Source organism: Parasteatoda tepidariorum, chromosome 10, assembly GCF_043381705.1.
Source record: "Parasteatoda tepidariorum isolate YZ-2023 chromosome 10, CAS_Ptep_4.0, whole genome shotgun sequence".
Taxonomy (NCBI): Eukaryota; Metazoa; Arthropoda; class Arachnida; order Araneae; family Theridiidae; genus Parasteatoda; species Parasteatoda tepidariorum.
This window is the reverse complement of record NC_092213.1, coordinates 34,229,765-34,252,945: the sequence shown is the minus strand read 5'-3', so window position 1 is coordinate 34,252,945 and position 23,181 is coordinate 34,229,765. Positions and strand designations below refer to the sequence as shown.

Genomic DNA, 23,181 nt, shown 5'->3' with positions numbered 1-23,181 from the left:
GAAAAAATATGTGAGGTGTTTTTATTGCCTCAAATGTATAGTATAATTAATTTTTTTTCCAAGTTGCATACGTAGTTTATTGACAATATAAATTATTATGATCCGATTAATACTTATGCATAAAAAAGTTAATTATTGTGGAGATAATAATGTAAACGGTTACTCTAAATTGAAGTTCTCGCAGCTGAGAGCTTTATTGTTCATAGTAATTTTGTGCTTTACTCACGTTAAGAGACACGCATAAATTACTCCCATCAGCTATTCGCCTCCGGAATTTTCCCCACCAGACATTACTTCGCTTTAGCCTTGACTTCGCCTCCTGTATAATGAGTGATTAAATATTAATCAGTAATGCAATTACTGATTAAATTCTCGAATGAGATGCCGAAAAATCGCAATCGGCAATCAAAAAAACGAACACCTCGTTTGTAGATACTGATCTAATGATTGAATTTTCGTTTGCCAGAATGTTATCTTCATACTTTGAGTTATTCCAATTAAATAGCCATAAGTGTAAAAATTCAAGGGATTGAAAAAAAAGGGGTTATAAAAGCTTCTATGTAACCATAAAAAGCGGTAAAAGTTTTTCTTTCCTCCCAGCCAACGGATTTTGGATTCCTAAGCCTTTTGAATTCTTAAATTCAAGGGTAATATAATCTTAATAGGGGCAATATATACACCACATCTTTTTCCAAAATGCTGCTTATTTATATCAAGCTATTCCTTGATATTGTTTTCAGATAACTTTGATTTTTATTAGATAATTACAAACTACTCTAACATCTAGTTTCCTTCTTTTCAAGCCGGAACAATCTCTTAAAATGTGGCTTAAATTGCCACAATCACTTTAAACAAGGAAAATATGATTCAGAAATAAAAATCAATTTCATGAAAAAAATTAAAGAAAACATGTTTTAAAAGCATTGTACAAATTAATGTAAAAAATTAAATTATATTTAATATTTTTAAAATGACACTTGTTTTCCATTTTTTTGCGCGAGATAATTATTACGATTATAATCAAAACTACTTTAGCTTGTTGTATTTTGTAGCCATATTTGATTTCATTCGACCTAGTATTTTTCTGGTGTAAAAATTTCCCTGAACAGCGGAGCATTTTTCAAATTTTTTTCTAAGTATCACAAAGTTTTCCTTTGTTGATGCTGTTACGTCTTTTATCTCTATAAACGTCACTGTATTGTCACTTTTTTTATTCGGACATGCGGTAATATACTTTTAAAATAATAGAACAAACTTAATAATTAAAAAGTCGGAGTCATAAATTGTTTAAAAAAAATTTTTTTAATACACAACTGTACAAAAAGTACTTACATCAAACGTTACATTCACTCAAAATCCTGCACCATACTGATTTTTTTGTTGATAATTGACTTTTTTCCAAAAATGGATTATCTAGTTCGAAAAATGTTACTTGAAAATAGTTTACAAGTGGCAAGATTGAGTATTTATGATCTATTTACAAGCAGTGCAGTTCACTCAAATATGACTCGAAAATTGGAAAAGTCATTGAATGGTAGAAAAAAACTATTACTAAAGAAATTTGAGCTGCAATAAAAGCTTTACAAGGAAAAAATTTTATACTTTGTTTCGGAAATTGGATTAAAGCATAAAATTAGTGCATTCAATCGACTTCAACACCAACATGACTTGCCGAAAGGCACTCTTCAGATGTAGTGTCTTTCTTGGAATGATTATTTGCATAAAGATTTGTTAACGTAGCACCTATTCAGATATCCTTCTGAGAGATATTTGCCCTTGAAATTCACTCCAATTTCCAATGTATATCATTATTTTATGTGTTAGAAAGTTAAAGAACATTTTGATCTTTAAAATCAGCTTTTTCTCACGGGCCGAACATGGTTGAAAGGTTACGCTTCGATAACGTGATTAAAAACTTTGTTTTCAAAGTAACCAATCAATCAAAAGAAGAAAATTCAAGCAAATTTTGAGCTTATGGAGGTAGACTTTTCTTCTGTTTCATAAACTACCAGAAATATTAGCTGGTCCCATGAAAGCTCTCGTCATTGAAAACATGGCCGGGAATTTCCCTTTTGTACATTACAAATAATTTACCATGCCTTATTTGTGTTTTGTCAATGTAGAAAATTGTCCTACGTTGTCCGATTGTCATAATCTAACGGTAAACATTTTGTCTGGCTCACCATCGCGTCCGGTGGTTCTGTCACGTGATCGTCTGGGCCGTTCCCTTGGATCTTGAACCCAGTCTTCGATTCTATTTAAATGTCCTCCGCTGATGGGTCGTCTTGGAGGACCGTGAAAAAAATAATTTGGGTTTTCTCTGGAAGTTCTTCCCTGCGCGGAATGCTCGTGCGCAGGACAAGGCACTGCTGATCTATTTATTGCCACGTCATCAATGTAACTGCGCATTCGATCACGTGGAAAAGAACACGAAGAACTTCTGGTTTTGCTTGGTTGCCTTTCTTGTTGGCGACGGTTGTGATGAGGATGAGCAGGATGAACCTCTTCTTCAATAGAAAAAGCAGGATTATCATGTTCCTGGGGCCGACGCGCCAAATTGGCTGAATTGGTAACAACTGGTGGCAAATTGTGTGGCGAATGAACGGGGGATCTTTCTCTGTCCTCATGGGGGCATTTCCAACTACCATCACTACTTTCACCACTAGTGCCTATACCCAAATCTTTATCACCATTTTCTTGCCAAAGGTCGCCAAGCTTCGAGCCTTTACTGCTGTTGTCATCTACATCTTTCACTTTCAAAGGGGGAACAAATCTTGTTTCCGGTGCTAAAAATCCGTTTGCAGACATTAATCGAGGGGGTTGAACAACACCGTACTGAGTAAAGTCTGCAATCGGCAAGCTTGGGATTGGAGCTTTTTCTGGAGAATGTAGTGGATTGCAAATACAGCTGTGCGAGAAATGACGACAGATGGAACATACTTTTGAATTGAAACACGAATCGGAAAGGGATAAAAGTACAGGAAGCAGTAAAATTCCATGCAGGGCTCCAAACAAAATGACTAAAAACACAGTTTTGAAGAAGGTTAGAAATATGTAAGATGGAGCAAATATTAATGCGATGACCCCTAAAATAGTCGAAATGCTACCTTGAAAGATGGGCACACCAAGAGAATGTAAAGCTGCTCTGATACCATCATTTGGCGTCTTTTTCTCTGAAGAAAAGTAAGCATAAGAAATATGAGCTGAATAATCCACCGAAAACCCGATGCACATAATTAGATTTATCATAGATATTGAATCCAGATTGACGCCCCATAAAGTCATATATCCAATAACTCCAACTTCAATTGATATTATAGAGAACGCAACAAATACAGCACAATGCAAACTTGGAATAAACAGCAATGATATAAATATCATGACAGCAACAGCAACACAGATTGACTGTATAGAAGTATCTCTAACTAGAATAAACTGATCAAAGTAGATGAAATACTGCTGAAACACATTAACAGAAAATGGTTGCGTATCAGCTATCTTCCTGAGCTCCAATACCATGTCTTTCTCTTTGTTGGCATCAATAATATTGTAGGCTTGAATTACATACCTCGTGGCAACAATTTTACTTTTATCCTCATTAAAAAGAACATCGTGCCTGAAGTTTTGAAATAGGGGGTAGTTGAAAAACACATCTAAAATCTTTATAAAATCAGCTGAATCCGATTTGTTGTAAGACTGCAAAATGAAAGAAGTGCGAGTATCGTTTGTAAAGCGGTTAAAAGCTCTAAGCCACGATTCTGTCAAATCAGGACCTGAAACATAGGGACTGGATTCGAACTTTTGCAGCATGCTTTCTATCTGTGTCTGTACTGTTTCATTGGAATAATCTAATGTTGCGTTGACCACCACCTGAATCCTGTAAGCATATTTCCTAAAGTATTTATCTTCTCTTTCGTAGAAGGTGACAGAATAGGAATCGCTCCTGGATAGCTTGTATCGTTCTAGTCCTTCACGTACTTGAAGGCATCCCCATATTCCAACAGCAAGGTACATCATGAAACACAGGACCACTGAAGCTTTTACCCATGGTTTACTGAGGAAGACTCCCATGTAGTCTCTGAAGAAAACCATTAAGCTGTGCTCCTGGTTGTCCATAGGATTGTCAGGATCATCGTCGTTTTTTCCTCCAGTACAAAAAACTCTGTAGCACCAGCTCTTGCCCTCTGAAAATAAAAATTTTATGTCATTTATCTTATAGGAATTTTGAATTTGAATCATAGCTCAACATACATACATGAAATATATAGCTTTACACATGCAATGAGGTACACGCGTACAATACAACGTGCAGTACAACAGACCACTCTGAATAATTTTTGACCTAATAATCAGATCTTTATGTTTTAGGACTCAATCTTAATGGTTTGAGGAGGTAACCATATGCTAATTAATGTGAACGATATTTTAAGTTACAAAATCAGACACAAAAAACTTACCTCTATATAAACATATCTTTTCACCCTCTCTGACCAGACTATTTTGATCATATTTTCCAAATTGCGGCTACCCTCTATATTTTGGAGGTCAAAAATCCAAATTCGTAGAAAAAGTTATGTTTATTCAAAGAAAGTAACGTTAAGATCCCCTCATTAGATCGAAAGGTATTCAGAGTGGAGTTTTTTTTTTCTGCATTGTACTTAGAAAAAATAGATTTTGTTAACAGTTCCCTCATTTGCTCGCTGTGATCGATCGTTAAAACAACCTATTCATCCAAACAGTGAAGTTAAAGCTATAAACAAGTTATAACTTGGATTGTACAAATTATGCATATAATCCGAGTCATAAGGTAAGAAATATTCTAAGTCTTTTTTTTCTGGGGGGGGGCACTATTTAGAGGATTTTTTATATAAAACTAATGCAATTTTGTGTTATAGAAGCAAATGACTAGAAAAACATTCTAATCTTAAGTTAATAGGAATCAAGGTATTTGAGCCCACTGAAAACTATTTTAGTTCTTTTCATGAAATTTTTTAAAAGTAACTAATAACTTGGGGGAGCCAATTTCCTCAAAATCCGAACAGGATCTAAGTTTTCGTAAATTAGGTACTTAATACATAACTAAACAAATGTGCTTTATTCATTAAAATAATTATAAAACTTACTACAGAATCTAAAGTATTAATCCTCTATAGATAATAATAAACTTGAGGGGAAAATTTAGTTTCACTTTTAAAACATAAGCTTTAATGAGTCTAGAGTAGAGAAAATTTTAAATTTTCAGTTAGTTGGCAGTGGGCGGTAAATTTATGACTTATTAGCCACTTTTTCCCCCAAACCTAATGGGTGGGTGGATTAATATCGATAGGTCCTTTTCATTTAATAGCCAATTTTTGCAAACTCTTAGCTTGGATTAAATTATATTTTTGAAAAATTTATATTAGAAACAATCTACGCTTATTAAAAGTTAATTCAACTATGAAAATAATTTAAATATATGACAAAATTCAGTCAAGCATACTGACGTACTGAAGAACTTTATGTAAAATTATTTGGAGAGGCAAATTATATTTACGCTATGCAACTTGAAATATGAATTGTTAAAAATGAGATCTAGTTTGAGTCCAGCATGATGCTTTGATTCAATCTAGCTCTTAAAATAATGAATTACTCTAATGAATATGTAATTTTTTTTATATAAAAATTCAAAAAATTTATTTTTGTAATTTAAAAAGAGCTTTTTATTTTTTAATCTCTTTTGAGCCGGTATGGTTTTAAAAAAAGTATATTTGATTGACTAATAAAAGTTATTCCAAGTCATTACTATGATTATTATGATTGTAATCCTGCACGCAAAGTATTATAGTATCCATTTCTTAAAATGTTACTCTAAAGAAAATTAAATTATACTAATTTTTGCGATATTTCACAGAATTGTTTGCATATATATAATGGCAGTGCTTATGTTAAACGACTATAAAAAATTCAGAACTTTAAGAAATTTTAGATAAATTATAGAAAGTAAAAAAAAAGTTCGTCATCGATGCTTTATCAATGAAGTTTTTGCCCCTAATAAATATTTTTCACCATTTGAATAACAAACCTAGTATTCCTCTTTTTTTCTTATAAACAACGCATGCAAACATAAACTTAAAACTTTGATTGTTAATTAATTATAGTTGTGAAATACCATTTAGTTCCAAATTAGTTTCTTGTCTCATGTATTGTTTTATTATTTTAAATGCATTTTTTTACATGTTTGAAGAAACAAATAAAGCAGTATATCTACTTTTTTTGCCAAAAAAAAACAGTTAAAAACTAGCTTACCAAAAAAAGTTTTTAAATTTTTTTTTACAAGTAAACTAAAATAACTTTTTTAACAAAAATGATCTAAAACAAAGTCTTGGTTATTTTGAAAATATTTACTTAAACTAAAGCTCATGGATGAAAGCAATGGGAGACTTAAAATTTCTGGTTTTGAATCAAAATTACTAAGTACTAAATTTTTTTTTAACGGAAGTAAATACTAATTGAAAGTAAACTATGCCATCGCATTCAATAAGCATTTTAAAATTTTAATTTTAAAAAGAAGCGAAAGAAGATTGCAATTGCAGATAAAAATATCTATCTTGAATTCCAACTTGATTAACCTGCATCCATATGGCTTTTTTCCAAAGCGTATTCTTCAAATCAAATAACTTCCTCATTTGGTTTTGGAATCTGGCATTGGAGGAAGTAGAAACGAAATGAAGTGATGGGGGATGAGGAGATGGTATTTAGAAACGGGGAGTCCAGCTTGAGGGTACGGAGTAGTTAGACATTAAATAATTCCACTTTCTCCCAGACCCTGTGACCCAGAAAAAAAAAATCTTTTAGTTGAAGTGGACCGCTTCGAGCAACGAAAACACTTTCCTTTTTCCTCGTGATTAGTTTTAAAGTGGAGCGTTTAGCTGAAGAATTCATTGTGATCATTTTGATCCTTTTCTTTTTCTTTTTTTAACTCCTAATTTTTCTCAACGCTTTGGACACTTTTTGACAGGACGTGTGTTTAAAAATAGATTTATTGCTCAAAAGAATGCAGAAAATTGAACTGATAAAAAAAATGTTACAGATGCAATTAGAAAATGAATTTTGCTTGCTCCGTAACGATGGTGGATTGATTTAATGTAAAATTTAGCGTCACAAGTTCTAACACAAATGTTCCACAGTCAAACAATTTCTAAAAATGCAATATTTAAGCAATTAACAATGTACGAAAATTAAAAAAACTGCTCCAAACACAAATTAGATAATTGCTAAAATCAAATTACCAAAAACAGTAACCAATACCAGAATTAAACTGTTCCAAATAGAAATGTACCAGAACTAAATAACTCCCTGTAACCATAATTAAACAACTAATCTAAACGGGTACAAACATTCAGTGTTTCGTTTTAAATTTAAAATCTCATATTTTAAAATAATGCATTAAAAATAGCCTTCATAACTTTTTTTTTATTCTCCTTATAAAGAATTCAAATTTGAATTGCCTGTAAGAAAAACTACACACAATGAACAGAGATTGTCTGAATATATAGGAGTTTGGCAACTTTCAGATCCAAATTATACTGCGCTGTTTGAAAAAAGGCCCGGCGACATTCCAGTCAATTTTAAAACCCAAAATAAATGTTGTTAATAAATTTAATTAACTTTTAATTGTTGTTAATTAACTTAATAAATTTAATTTGAAGAAAGGAAAAGTATTTCTTCAGTCAAACCATTTCATGAGGGTCTGAAGAGATAAAAAGTTCTAAAACTGAATGGAAACAACTCATCCATATGTTCAATGCTCTTTTAGTTTCTATATTACTTATATCGTATGATAGTTCCATGAGTACTATTTATTAAACTTTGTGAATTAAATGTACGCTTTTGAGAATGGAAAACCGATTTTTAAAACTTTAGCCAGTTTATCACTTAAAATAGGCGGGAGAAATAATACAGATTTTCGCAACAAATCAACAATTTTTTTCGATTGAAATCAGAGGTGTGATTGTACAAAAGACTTTTTAAACGAATTTTTAAGTTAAAATAATGTTTAATTGCAACCTAATAAATTAAAATCAGTGGTAGATTATACATTTAGGGTTTTCGATTTAAGTATTGGGAATTGCATTAAAACGAATCAGTGTTTTCTTAAATAGAGTCTTTTGAAAAATATTTATCCATCATCGATACAATTTATTTGCAAATGTTCAAAAATTCATGAGATGTAATTTAATTTTGCCATATAATTTCAGCAAATTGCTAAGTAACAGCTGAAGAATTTTTTTAATGTAAATACTTACTAACACACTTTCTTTTCCCTTTCTTTTTTTTAAACATGCATGAAATATTTAAATAAACAATACTGCTCACATCTAATCTCAAAATTATTATTCTCGTGAATAGAAATTTTGCTATGCTTAGAAATTATTTTTATTTATAACGTTTAATTCTTCTTTCTGAAATATACCACTTACAAAATATGATTATTGTTAATTTATCTGCTTATTTCTGTAAATTGTATGTTAATGGTTGCAAATTGGAATTCTAAAATAGTAAAATAAATGTATTACATTTTAAATGAAATAAAATAAAATAAATGGGGGGGGGGGAATAACAGATTAGGCATTTGGTATCACCGAGAAAAAAAATCAGCGCTTTCCAGAATCTAGTTAAAACGTAACTGTTTATCATCATCGTCATAATCATGGGATTATGCTCCAAATTTCCCTCATTATTTAATTTAGACTTACAATTTCAGCAAATTATTAAGATTGACGTTTCTGTTTCTCTAGAACTGGAGAATTTGAAAAATTCTCATGCCAAAGGAAAATAATTTTATACTTTTTTTATATTATTTAATAAATTAAATAAACAGTAATGTTTATTTCTATTCTCAACATTTTTTATTATTTTTTGGGCAAGTAGAACTTTGCTACGGCTCAAAATTGTTTATAAAATTTAATTCTTGATTTTTTAATATGGAACTAAATAAATCTATGTGCTTGATTTCAATTCTATTATAATGCAGATTAATGCAATAAAAATGAAATAAAAAAATTTACTAGAATATATTAATTTCTTTTACTTCTTTTAACTTGAAACAAAATTTATTATTAATAAATTTTATTTTCTACCCGAGTTATTAAAAGTTTTGCTGAGATCACAACTTTTTTAAAAGGTTTCTATTATGCTGAAAATAATCTTCTGCATGAAATTAAAGCAGGAATAAATATATATATATAAAAGAAAAACAATTTTAGTTCTTATGCATTTTTAAAATTTTAAACTATGCTAAATAAAATAAAAAAACTAATTCAGCATTTCTAACTCAAAACAGGAATTTTATAACAAAAATAAATCATCGAGAAAAGAAACTGAAATCTTTAAAATTAATATTGTTAGAAAAAGAAAGAAAATTACTTTTTATTTATAAAGTGTCATATAAATAAGTAATATCCATAATTCATTTTACGCCTTTTTATAGAGCTAAAAATTCTCAAATACTCATAGCTAAAGAATTTCGTCTATTAACAATGTTTCAGTGGATACCATTGAAATTTAATGATAATTTAAAAATACGTTATATCATTAGGCTGCACAAGAGCATAATTGGTTATTCATACCTTAATTCTGATATGCTTATTTGCAATCTAAAACAGTTGGATTAAATTACGAAAATTCAAACAAAAGATAGAACACGATGGCTTTCATGACAGTAATTGTAAGCAAACGGATTGTAAGCAAACGGCAGATGAGCACAGGTGACGTCAGTTTGTAAATAATCACGTGACTACCCGTTTGAGATGAAAACGTAAGGAAGCGTTTTTCGATAACTTAATAATTAGCACTCTTAGAAAAGTAAAGAAATGTGTTTATGGGAGTTTTGTGTGATTCTGAATGTATTAAGACTTTAAATAAAATGGACTTTAATAGTCCATTATCTCCCAACATTAACATCCAGAAAAGAAAAAAAATTAATCCACCCAAAAACATTTCAATTTGTTTGTTCAAAAAAAAAAAAAAATCAGGTTCAGCTTATTATGATTAAAAGTACTGTGCGTGATATTTTGTGTTAGAATATCCAATAGCTTGCACATTATCACGGAAAAACAGCATTTAATTTTTTCAATGATAATAAACATGTCAAACTAATATTTAAAAGAAAAGACGTGATTATTTGTTGTTTGTCTAGACATTTAACCTGGTTTTATTATTTGATCAGAGGGAATTAATGTTACGCGATGTATTTGAAAAAAATAATTTTTAATCTAATTTTTAAATTAAAGAAATTAGGAACACAGATTTTGTTCGCTATCAATTCGGATGCAGTAAAAATCGAAACAATAGCTCTAGGAACAAAAATTTTTGAAATTTGCTTAAATTTTAATTTTACACCAGATATCCAGTTTTTCCATAAAAACTGGATATTTCGATAGTTGGACATTTTTTCTTTTAATGAAAAATGTTTTAATCACTGCTTATTGTTCTATCAATTTTGTAATTTATTTAAAAAATTTACAAACAAATTTTAAATTATTTTACCCTAATTAACCCTAATCTCCTGGGGCAAACGTGTGCCATGACGAGCCGCGGTTTTCCTTGTTTAAAACCTTAAGCGGCGTCGAGCAATACACCTAGAAGAGAGAAAGCCTCAGCACGGGTTATCATAGACACGAAATTTGGCCCTTTAGTAGCCCAAGCATAATGCAATCTTTCGTAATTTCCCCCTCTGCGCAGCTTAGTAACCCGAACGCAGTGACATCTTTCTTATTTTTCCTCCACTGCGGAGTTTATGTTTGTAACGTTGGACTACTAATTTGATCCGTGCTAAGGCGGGATCCGGAAGTTCTTGGGTTGAGTCTAATTTATCGACTATCGAAATAGGGTGCACTTTCGCTATCTTGCATTATTGGTCAAATTTTTGATTTCTGTTAACTCTATTTTTTTTAATTCTTAATCAACTTTGGATGATTTAGAATAAAGCCAAAATATTTAAATTAAAGTGGAAAATAAAAGCATCACTTTTTTAAATTATGACGCAAATAGGATTGGAGCTCCACGAATAAGAGAACTAAAATCAAACTGTTTTTAAATAATAATGTGTTCACAATCTCATCAGCACCACAGTAAAAAATTTAAAATAAAAATAAGAATTTTACAAAAAATTAGTTCTGTTTCGTAAAAGATATTTGATCATTCTGTTTGTTCATAACTTTGAACAATTCATCGGTATCATGAGGTTTTAAGATTTAGGGTTTAAATAATTTCTTATGTCAAAATTTTTAAAAGTATACAAAAGTTTTAGGTTTAAAAAAAAAATAAAGGAACATTTCTTACCTTTTTTGATCCAAGTAGCTTGTAATCCATTTATAAATTTATATGATCTCAATATGATTTGAAACAACAGAAACAAGTCTCTGTTTAGTTAAAGATCGGGTATCATCAAAGTATCATAAAAACAGATTCATTTAAAAATTGAACCATTGTAATTAAATTTAGGTATCGATCAATAGAAAGAAACAAATTAAAATAGTCTTTAGAAACAAATTAGAATAGTCTTTAGAAGCAAATTAGAATAGTCTTTAGCAGCAAATTAGAATAGTCTTTAGCAGCAAATTAGAATAGTCTTTAGCAGCAAATTAGAATAGTCTTTAGAAACAAATTAGACTAGTCTTTAGAAACAAATTAGACTAGTCTTTAGAAACAAATTATTTAGAAACAAATTAGACTAGTCTTTAGAAACAAATTAGAACAGTCTTTAGAAACAAATTAGAATAGTCTTTAGAAACAAACTAGAATAGTCTTAAGAAACAAATTAAAATAGTTTCTAGAAACAAATTGAAGTAGTGTTTAGAAACAAATTAAAATAGTTTTTATAAGGAAATTTAAAATAGTCTTTAGAAGAAAATTAAAATAGTCTTTAGGAACAAATTAGAATAGTCTTTAGAAACAAACTAGAATAGTCTTTTGAAACAAATTAAAATAGTTTCTAGAAACAAATTAGAATAGTCTTTAGAAACATATTAAAATAGTTTCTAGAAACAAATTAGAATAGTCTTTAGAAACAAATTAGAATAGTCTTTAGAAACAAACTAGAATAGTCTTCAGAAACAAATTAGAATAGTCTTCAGAAACAAATTAGAATAGTCTTTAGAAACAAATTAGAATAGTCTTTAGAAACAAATTAAAATAGTTTTTAGAAACAAATTGAAGTATTGTTTAGAAGCAAATTAAAATAGTCTTTAGATGCAAATTAAAAGTTTTAATTGTGAAATAGAAAACTGTTTTGAACTGTAAAGGAATAATGGGTTCGACAGAGTTTAAGGATAAATTTAGAAATAAATTTTGGTTCAAAAGAATGGAGTTTAAGTAATATAGAATCAATTAATAACACCTCTATTTGAATAAATTTTAGAAAGCGTGCAAAGGTTATCTGTAATAGTTAACACACAATTTTACATCATTATCAGTAATTATGTGCACAACGTAATTATATTGAGTTTATTTATGCATCATTATATCCATAATTCGGGCTAACTAAATAAACAAAGTATGATACGAAATTTTTTTATTATTATCTTTTATTTGTTATCCACAGAGTATAAAAGATTACAAATTTTCGAGTTATATGAGAGGTAAATGTGCATTCATAGAACTATGTATATTTTTTCAATGAAAAAAAAATTGCCTATATTCGGTAAAATTTTCTGTACCTCTATAAATCCAGGATATATTATACTGCCTAAGAATAATGCATAAGTTTTTTTTCTTCTCTTTTTCTAACATAAAAAATGCTATGAAAGATTATTCCTAGATAAGCGATCGAGAAAAAAAATGCAAATGCCCTCATTTCCCAAGGCAGGTGATTTCAGAAAACGAAAATGGCTTCGAAATTTCAAATTGAACTCAAGCGCTGAACCCGTATAAAAGATTATAGAGCTTGAATTAGAAGGGAACTAAAGCAATCGTATTGCTAAATATTTGCTCAAAAATTTTATTCGTGACCATTAATTTTAAGGACTGATTTAATAACTCTTAAAAATATTATGTGAATAGCATATTCATTTAATCTGCTTCAAAATTACCTTCGCCTTTCGCAATATGCTTCTTCAAAACTAATCAATTTGCTGAAGAAAGAAGATTTAAGAATGACGAAGTCATTAAGATCGTCAGAATTAGAAAGCGTTTCGAAATAAGAACTTGAAAGTTTTGAAGTTTAATACAGAAGAGTATTTCGGGACTTTATTTTGAAAGACATTAAATGGTTATGTAATTAGCATATTTTCAGGAGTTATTAGAGCAGTCCGGGAAATTAATTGCCCCCCTCCCTTGTATTTTTCACAATCTTAATTGCTTATTTTAAAAAGTTACGGTTTGAAAGGTTTAAAGGTATGAAAAATGTCACCACTTCATTTTCAAGTAATGAAACAAGCAACATAGTTGGGCAAAAGATTCAAAACTGTTCTTATTAGCAAAACTTATATTTTATATCTTCCTCTCTCGCGTTCTATTTATTATTGTTCTCGTTTTGTTGTTTGTTACTACTCATTTTGTTATTGTCCTGTTTTATTTCTTTATTTTTGCGTATAAGATGTGTAAAACAGTATTTTTCATTCATTTTAACATTGTGTACAAAAATATTAGATCCGTTATTTTTAAAAATATTAAAACTCAAATCTTGTTCTCTATAATCGCTTTTCGTTCAAGATTTTCGTTATTTTCCCCTCATAAATACTATTTCAAAATCTCTATTATAAATACAGAAATATTCAAAAATCCAAAATTCTAAAAAAATGTATGAAGGGCGGATATTACAGAACACCTTGTATACGAATGTTTGATATAAGCAATTGTCAAATGTCTCTGAGGTAACTTTTCATCCGTAAATATGAAAATTTTATTAGAAGCAATTAGAGCCGCAATCGCATGGTGAGTAAGTCGATAAGCTGCCATTTTAAAGTGCTGGGGTTCGATCCTCGGTTGAGACTTGAAACCAACAAAGCTTCAAATAGAAAGGTTGCAGCTCATATGAAAAATTAAGGTGGTTGGTGCGCAATACTAGTCATATTGTTATCATGCATCTGGTCACAAAATTATGAAGCATTAACCACCATTATCCCCTGGCCCCAAAGGGCTATTGTGGTCATGCTTTACTTTTAATGAATGACATGGATTGGATATTTGCAACTTGAGAAGTGTAAACGTTACAGCTATTAGGCTTAGTTTTTTTTTAATCACACTGAATCAATTTTCGGATCAGATTTAATTGGATACCTGCAAGTGACGTCACTCGTGTGTGTTGAACCAGATTAGCTGCTGAAACGTAGCATTAACAAATACCACGATATACCCAAGCATGACGTCCATTGCAGGTATCCAATTATCGCAATCCCTTAATTTTTAATTTGATATTAAAATTCAATAATTAAACATTTAAACTTACTTGCTAGAGATTTTGGCATAGTTGGCACACAAAACATGGCATGCAGGCTTCTTTCTTCTGCAATGCCAGATATAGCCATACATCCTCCAAAAAAGGTGAGCTGATAGATGTAGGTGAAGAGGACTGCTGTAGCGGTGTAGATGCAAAAGATTCGAACTGAAGGGAACGGAGTTATAGCACCAATCCAGAAACTAATGAAGTTCGTCAGAGATGTGATGGTAACAGATACTGCAGCTTCGGCATAAGTTTCGCCAAGACGGTCAACCACGCTCAGCTTTGGATCTGTTCTTCGCCAAGATGCCAATAATACAAATGAGTCGTCCATACCGATGCCTGTAAAATAAGATTGTAAATTATAAATCATGCAATATTATAAAAATTATATTTTTATCATAAATTATATATCTATATTATATGAAAGGCTTGAGGCATTATAATTGCAAACCACATTTTCGAATTGCTCTGTACTATTTATACGTGGTTCGATACGTGGTATAATCGATTAAGTTTCTTTTCTCGTGTTGGCAACGGAGATCTGAAAGAGTTCTAAGTGAAGGAGAAATGAAAAATTAAAAGCAAACTTTTTATGAGCAGTGTCTTATTTTTGCAGGTTACACAATAATTTAGAGTTTCTTTTTTCTTTAATTTTTTTTTTTTTTTTTTTTTTAGTTTTAATGGTATTTTATTCGCGAGAGTGTTATATTAAGGACATTGCAGAAGATCAGAATTAACGAAGATCAATCAGAAATACTGCCTAAAAAAATAAAATTTTTCATCTGTCTTTCTGTGATGAGATCCTATTAGTCTGTTGGTGCTGTGTCACTTAATTCCTAAATTTACGATTGTGTACGTAGAGAAATTTTATAAATTTTCAATATAGCCTACTTGATACTTTTTCAAACTGCTTCAAAAATGAAATTAATTTATTGCTCCTATCAATGATTCTCGAAGTTTGCTTGAAAATCTTAGATATTTTAATCTAAAATTTAAAATCTTAAAAGAGATTAAAATCTTAAAAAAGAGAAAAAGTCTTTATTTTTTGATTCAACCGAAAATATCAATATTAGGTATTTGTGATTTAATTTTAATAAAAATCCTCCATATCGATAGGGTTTCTTCGATGTGCATTTAAAAAAAAAGTTAAAAGTGCATATTTAATATATTAAAAAAAGTTATGTATCAAAAATTAAATTTTTTCATTTATTGAAATTTAAATAAAGTATGTAAAACATTCTAAATTTCATTGTGTTATATTTTTTTAGGAGTCATCTAATCATTTATCTTTAGTTGTAAAATTGAAAAAACTGGTTATGAAGGAAAAAAAAAGCATTATCAGTTTCATCATCAATTCAAGTTCAAGGAGTAGAAAAAACAAAACTAGGTTTTATTTGCATTTTTAGATTAAAATCGGTAATTTTTGTACCATTTTAAAGAGAACAATGTTATTCTTTTTAAGTAAAAAAATGTCTGATTTTTAAATTATATCCGGCTCTCCTTTAAACGGAGTATTACAAAAAAAATTATAATCTTCTAAATTTAAAAAGTCAAAATTACCAATTAAATATAATTTTTCGTTAAAATATTGGGTCACTTCCGCGAAACGGAGCTTTTGGTACCCGCTCCAAATTTCTTCAACTTTTGAGAAGTTTATTATCTGACAGTTGTGAGTCGTAACTATTTTTCAATCTATATGAATTTTAAATTTCCTTTAATTCTATTATCAATATTTTAAATATTTATTTCATAATATTAAACTATAATAAAAAAAGTTTAAATCCTAAAGAATAATAAAATACAATTCAAGATTTTTACAAACTTGGGGAAAATTCTTATTGAACCAACTTTATACTCTACTTTAAATGCACCAATAAAATTCTCAATTTCTAAATATATATTTTATATAAACTTTTATTTTGATGAAAAGTGACGAAAATATTGTCTGTGCAGTTTTGAAAAATATTTTGTTTTGAAATGAAAAGTTTGTTTGCAAAACATTTGAATTCTATACAATATCGTTTATTTATAACATAAAGAGAAGGATAGAATATCTCAGCTATCTAAACTATTCAGTTTCCGAACTGCACCGGGCTCCAAAATCTCCGTGTTGGGGAACTGACTCAATATGGAAAATGAAAGTATTAAAATATATATCTTTTTAAATTGATTCAATTGTTCTTCGAACTAAGTAAATATTAAACACTTATTCGTGGCCAAAGCGAAAACAATCGATTTAAATTACTACCTTTTAAAATATGGCACAAAGATGTAATTTGTCTTAAAAACATTTTATGTAATTGAGAAATAAATATTTTAATTAAAAAAATATTCTATTACGTTTCAAATATTGATTTGTTTAACATACTACACCTGTAAAGTCATTGTTGTGTAAAATAAAAAGCAGATTAATAGACAATTTAAATGAGAAAAGTTTCCTTACTCATTGTTATTTCTGATTATGAACATTCTCGAACAATACGTTATAACAAATTGGTGGTTTATTTCGTTTTTATTAATGAGTTGAGCTCTTGTAATAGGTTGGAATTATGTTCAATTCTTGATTGCTTTGTTAAAGTATCTAAATCATTTAGTTTTCGATGAAACCAATTATTCGTGACCTATCGGTTAGTTTCAGCATTTTTGTCGTAATTATTGATATTTTTCAATCATCACAAGAATTATGAAAGTATAGTTTGATAGCATTCTGTGCTGAAAACAAATCAAGTATGCTTTTATAAAGTTTCGAGAGAAAAATTAAACCTCTTAAGGCAATTTTAATAAGCTAATTTTTCATGCTAAAAAAATAAATTTATTCAATACATATATATTAATTGAATACATGAGAACTTTACATAGAGGAACTAAAAATTTTGAATGATTTAAGAATAATTTGAAACTTTTATCCAAGCAACATCTAAGCACTTATCAAATTTTTAACTCAGTACTATTAACGTGGTTATGTAAGCTTGCTTTACATAACCACGTAACTAAAAAGTTTAGACGAGTTTTTCTCAAAACAACAATTTTCAGATGTGGATACCATAGAGTTGAAATAGTGGATACTCTATGGTGGATACCCCCACTTCTCAAAAATAGTAACCCTAGAATTCATTAAAATAATTCTTTTTTAGAGCTTCTTCTATCATGAACTCTTTTTACTCTATCTTCTTATAGATATTACTATAAATAGAAGGAAAAAAATGAATTCCTTCGTAATAATTATTATTTTTATATCTATAAATAATTATTTTTGCAAAATTCAACGTTTTCCAAATTAAACATCTGGAGATGTTTTAAACATCAGGTACAATGAAAATGTTACAATGTATATTTTATAATTTTTGTAAATAAAAATGCTAGTTTTCAGTACACAGCCTATTTATTGACTTTAAATAGTTAATCATTTATCAGCCAAAAACATGTCAAATCTTAAAATTCAAATTTAAAAGGAAACATACCACCATATGGACACCTTACAGTAAGAATTAAAAAAAAATTTATCTTGCTTTTGACTACAACGAGCTACATTTAAATGCTCATATGAAATTATTAAATTTTGTTTAAAAAATTTGATTATTTTTATGAGAAGCAGTACGGAGTTTAATATTTTTATGATATAAAATAGCATAAAAAGTTTGACGTAATGATTTTTATGGTATAAGAACATATTTCAAAGCTCAGCCCCGTCCCGCCCCCTAGCGGGGGCATCCGGGGTATAAGAACATATCCAAAATAGCTTATTATGGCGTTTTCCGGCGTTAAAATGCACTTCTAATAAAAAGTGGTAGGTCTGGATGCAAGCCGGTCCCGGGTACCCGGCAAAAGTTTCATATGTTACCCGGTCTATTCCGTGAACCCAGTAAAATTTGTGAATAGTACTCGGCCAGTTCCGGGAACCCAGGGTATCAAATTTTTTAAATTTTTTTTTTTTATAATCGTCGTTGAACAGCCGTCCCAATTTTATGGGCTTACGACTATTAATGTTCAAGTCCGTAGCCTTGTAACTTTGAACCCAATCCAGAAGACAATGGAACTCCTGGATCGAGTATTGGGAGAAATTTACCTTCGCGGAGGACTTTTTAGTGGAGCTAACCCGCATTTGCTTTACATGGAGAGTAAGATCACGAGAACTCCCACGGTTAGCCTGACGGCAAGGGGACTCTAACCCATGATCCGTCTACCACTGAGGATATTTCGCGTCAGCACTGTGGTCGGTGCAAGCCGGATGCGGAATTCGTATCGACCAGGATTCGAACCCGGTTCGCCTCATTGGATGGCGAACGCTCTATCCTCTGAGCCATTGCGGGACGCATTATAACATTTATGCAAAACAATATAAGAAACGTATACTTTTCTATTGAACAAATATTTTGCAAGAGATATCGCTTAAATGGAATTCATTGCACGCCTATTAAAAATTAAAAAGTTTGTTTTTAATCAGATTTTTTTTTAAACTGACTTTAAAATGTTTCTACAAAAATTTTGGAATGATTGTTCGGACGAACAATGATTAAAGCGAAACTTCACTGCGTAATGTAAACAGTTGCTAATAGTGGACTTCGTAATTAATTTAAATCGTAGCTTTTATCAATGGTATCATACGTACACCATCTTTATTCGTTCTTTATCTTTTGCTGAATAAATGGGATTTAAAGAATAAGTCGCGTTTTTTTTCTGAACCTTTATTCACCGGAGCAGACATTATCCTTGTCTTATGAGTATCTACGTATATTAATTTCGAAACTCCAAAGGATTAAAGTTACTCCTAGATCAAACAACAAACAAGGGGCAAATTTGCTTTCATAAAAAAATCTTTCTGATAAAATAATGCGTATTTGCTCTAAACGGAGAAAACTCCTTTGAAAACTTCAGATGGTTAGCCCGACGGTAAGAGAAATTTATCCATACTGTTTGATATTGAATTTATTGAGCTACAGAGGAAGAAACAAATCCTCTAGTAAAAACTTAATTTAAAGCAGCCGATGGTCAATTTTATTCATTTGTTCTTTATAGCATAAACGTAAATCAACTTATACGTACCCGGTTCATCCCTAGCAGGTAGCACTATTTAGTTGTAAATAACAGTAAAAGTGTAAAATTAAGATGTTAAAAATAGCTATTTAAAAAAAAAAGACTTTGGATCTTTTTAAAAACTCAGAAAGCAATCTTAATAATTAGCTTTGCCTTAGTTACGAAATAATCTTTATCAATATTTTTTCAAAAAAAAAAAATCCATTATAATAAAACACTAAATTTATGTGAATATATCATTAAACGCATCAATATAATACAGATACTATAGCGAAATGAAATCTGAATTACTCTTTTGAAAAACATAACTAAATTGGATTCTATAGAAAACTTTCAGACAATATCTAAACTCCCCCCCCCCCCTNAACCCCCCCCCCCCCCCAGTATTGACTATAGATAATTATTTCATCTAATTTAAAATAACCTTGCAAGCAATTAAAAATTTCTGCATTTTCCCAGAAAGTCAACAAACGAAAGACCGGAAATGAAAACAGAATAATCATTGTAATCAAAAATATTACTAAACACAATTTGGCAAGAAAATGTTTATGGATGGTAACCGTAGATACCATTGAGAAAGGCTTAGAATATTAAACAACGCAGTTCGTTCAACTGCAATATATTAAATAAAACCATATGACGAGACTATTATTAATTATTGACACACTTTGAATGGTAAAACGATAAAATTAATGGTTTTTTTTTTCCACGTAGATTTGTTACTAAGACTTCATATTGATTTATTTCGCACTTTCCTTCCGGGTTTATCTAGTCAATATATACATTTTACTGTTTAGGTCAATTGGTTGAAAAATAAAACTTGACCGCGTAAATAAAGTTTGTGAGAATTGATTCAAAAGTAAATGATATGTATTGTTATTACTTTATTAATATTGCTTTATTACTTTATTAATACTTATTTCTAGTCAGTTATAGCGAAGCAACTGAAATTTTAAATGCACACGTTTCTGATATTTTAATGGAATTATTATAAAAGTTCTTATAAAATTTTATCAAAAAATATTAAGCTTGAGAAAATTAGTTAAAATTTTTATTTAAGCAAAATTTCCCATGATAATAAATTAAAAATGAAGCGAAATTTAAATAATATTTTCGATTATTATCTTGTTAACCTTTTGATGCAGATGGGACAACGATCTACTTTTCATAAATTTTTTTCTGGCGCTCTAATTAAAATCAAAACTATATTGTGGTATTTTTTAATAATAGAAAACAGTCTAATCGTTACTTTAAAAAGTCTGTTAGAATATCGGAATTGTGTTTGCACTGATTCATAAAATCAGAAAAAAAGTTTAAAAATTTTTCATTCATATTCAAAAATTTACCAATAATTGATTCGGTAAATTAGAGAAATTTCAATCAGGAATAACTTTCTCTTCGATCTAAATAACAGCAAATAAGTACAAATTTGAAAAATTATTGCTTGGAAGTGAACTTTGCAGGGAAGATTTTTTATTTAACACAGAAAAAAGATACCTGTATTTCATGCTATATTTCATAACCATAATTTATTAAAGCTCTAAATATAATAAATTTAAATTATTTTGACTTAAATTAATGTAAAAAGCATAAAAAATATGTTTAATAAAAATTATGCGTCAGAAGGTTTCTAGTTCTCTGAATTAATTTTTTTAATTGCTCTCTGTATGTGATTTCTGAATAAGAAAAAAAATGTTTACTGAATAGAAATTTTATGCGAGATGTTTTAGAATAGATTTTTGTTATAGATTTTAGAAGAAATTTTTTCTTTGATAATTTTTATGGGGGAGATTTTTGTTATGAAATATTTTAGCAACTACTATTTTAGCAACTAGCAAGAAATTTTCAGCTCAGATTTTATTGGAGAGATTACTAGATATTGCTGGAGAGATACGTTTAAAAATTTGCTGTTCAGATAGAGATTTTATACAAAAATTTTTTTCGGATAAAGATATTTTAATATTGTTTTCTGCATAAAAATATTTTTTAAAATTGCCATTTCGAAAAAAGTGTTTAGACATTCTTCTCACAGGAGAAATATTTTAGTAGATATTGCAGATATGATAGAAATATTTCTTTAGATATCGCTGATAGGATAGAAATATTTCTGTAGATATTGCAGATAGGATAGAAATATTTTTGTAGATATTGCAGATAGGATAGAAATATTTCTGTAGATATTGCAGATAGGATAGAAATATTTCTGTAGATATTGCAGATAGGATAGAAATATTTCTTTAGATATTGCTGATAGTATAGAAATATTTCTGTAGATATTGCTGATAGGATAGAAATATTTCTGTAGATATTGCTGATAGGATAGAAATATTTTTGTAGATATTGCAGATAGGATAGAAATATTTTTGCAGATATTGCAGATAGGATAGAAATATTTTTGTAGATATTGCAGATAGGATAGAAATATTTTTGTAGATATTGGAGGTAGGATAGAAATATTTTTGTAGATATTGGAGGTAGGATAGAAATATTTTTGCAGATATTGCAGATAGGATAGAAATATTTTTGTAGATATTGGAGGTAGGATAGAAATATTTTTGCAGATATTGGAGGTAGGATAGAAATATTTTTGCAGATATTGCTGATAGGATAGAAATATTTTTGTAGATATTGCAGATAGGATAGAAATATTTTTGTAGATACTGCAGATAGGATAGAAATATTTTTGTAGATATTGGTAACTAAATGTAAGTCTCAGTAAAGCTTGTTTAAAGATATAATTTAGTGAGATCGTAGTTTGGAGAGAAATTTTATGAAAAAGATTGCTGGGAATTTATGGATGGGAGATTAGAGTTTATGCTAATTTATTAGGCAAAAGCAAGGAATAAGCGCTATTTTTACTCACTGTTCAGAAGCTTTTATGCTTCAGTAGTTTAGTAGAAGATAGTTAGGCTGTAACTTTTTTTATAGAGTTGTGTAACATATAAACTTGGTAAAAACAAAACACAAAGCATCTTCCCTTCGCCGTCCAATTAATACATTTGAAAACAATAATAGTTAAATATCGCAGCAATGAGTTAGCGTGCCGTTTCTTCGCAAAGTGCACGCCTATATATACCCGTGTACCCAGAATATGATTATAACTACTATCTCAAACGCAATGAAGACTTAGAAGATTTGCATTAATAATTACTTCCTCGTCGCTTCGCTTTCATCTACAATGAAACAGCGTAAACCGTTAGGCCCTTGAACTTACTTAATTTGATGAACGGATGAACGCACACGCAAAAATAAACAAACTGGATCAACTTTCCTTTTCTTAGCTGTTATTTTAGATCTTTGAGACATCACGACAAAAGGGATGAGCAGGTTAGTATGCGTATTCAGTTACTAAAGAGTCGTAATGTTTGCGTACCTTGGCGTACCTGTCCGATTACGATAGAGATTGAAATATCGGTATTCATGGTTCAATGCGTGATAGTTGCACTTGAAGTTAGGGAAAAAGGATACATCTAATGATAATAAATATATAAGCACTAGAGATTTTTTTTAAATATAAAATTGATTTTCAAATGCTGGACATTTCATAAATTATTGAAAATTCAGCATCACTTTCAGTCCACGCGCTCAGAAATAAAAATTACTTTTGACGATTTAGCAATCCTTAAGTTATATTTTTGTTAATTATGAAAATAATTTTTTCACGAAATTACGTGATTGGTGGTGAAACGCGAACTCTTAAATGTATATGACGAAAATGTTTCCTC

At 29.6% G+C, this 23,181-nt stretch overlaps 1 protein-coding gene across 1 annotated transcript in view; it reads right to left on the bottom strand.

Moving 5' to 3' along the window:
• Window positions 1-1,283: 1,283 nt before the first annotated feature.
• The window catches only part of LOC107446858 (patched domain-containing protein 3), a 58,876-nt gene continuing 36,978 nt past the window's right edge, over window positions 1,284-23,181 (bottom strand). Inside the window, exons 2-3 of the mRNA XM_016061632.3 lie at window positions 14,429-14,761; window positions 1,284-4,184 (exon numbers count right to left, since the gene is read on the bottom strand). Coding sequence (XP_015917118.1) covers window positions 2,149-4,184; window positions 14,429-14,761 — 2,369 coding nt within the window. The 3' untranslated portion in view covers window positions 1,284-2,148. The remainder of the gene's footprint in view (window positions 4,185-14,428; window positions 14,762-23,181) is intronic.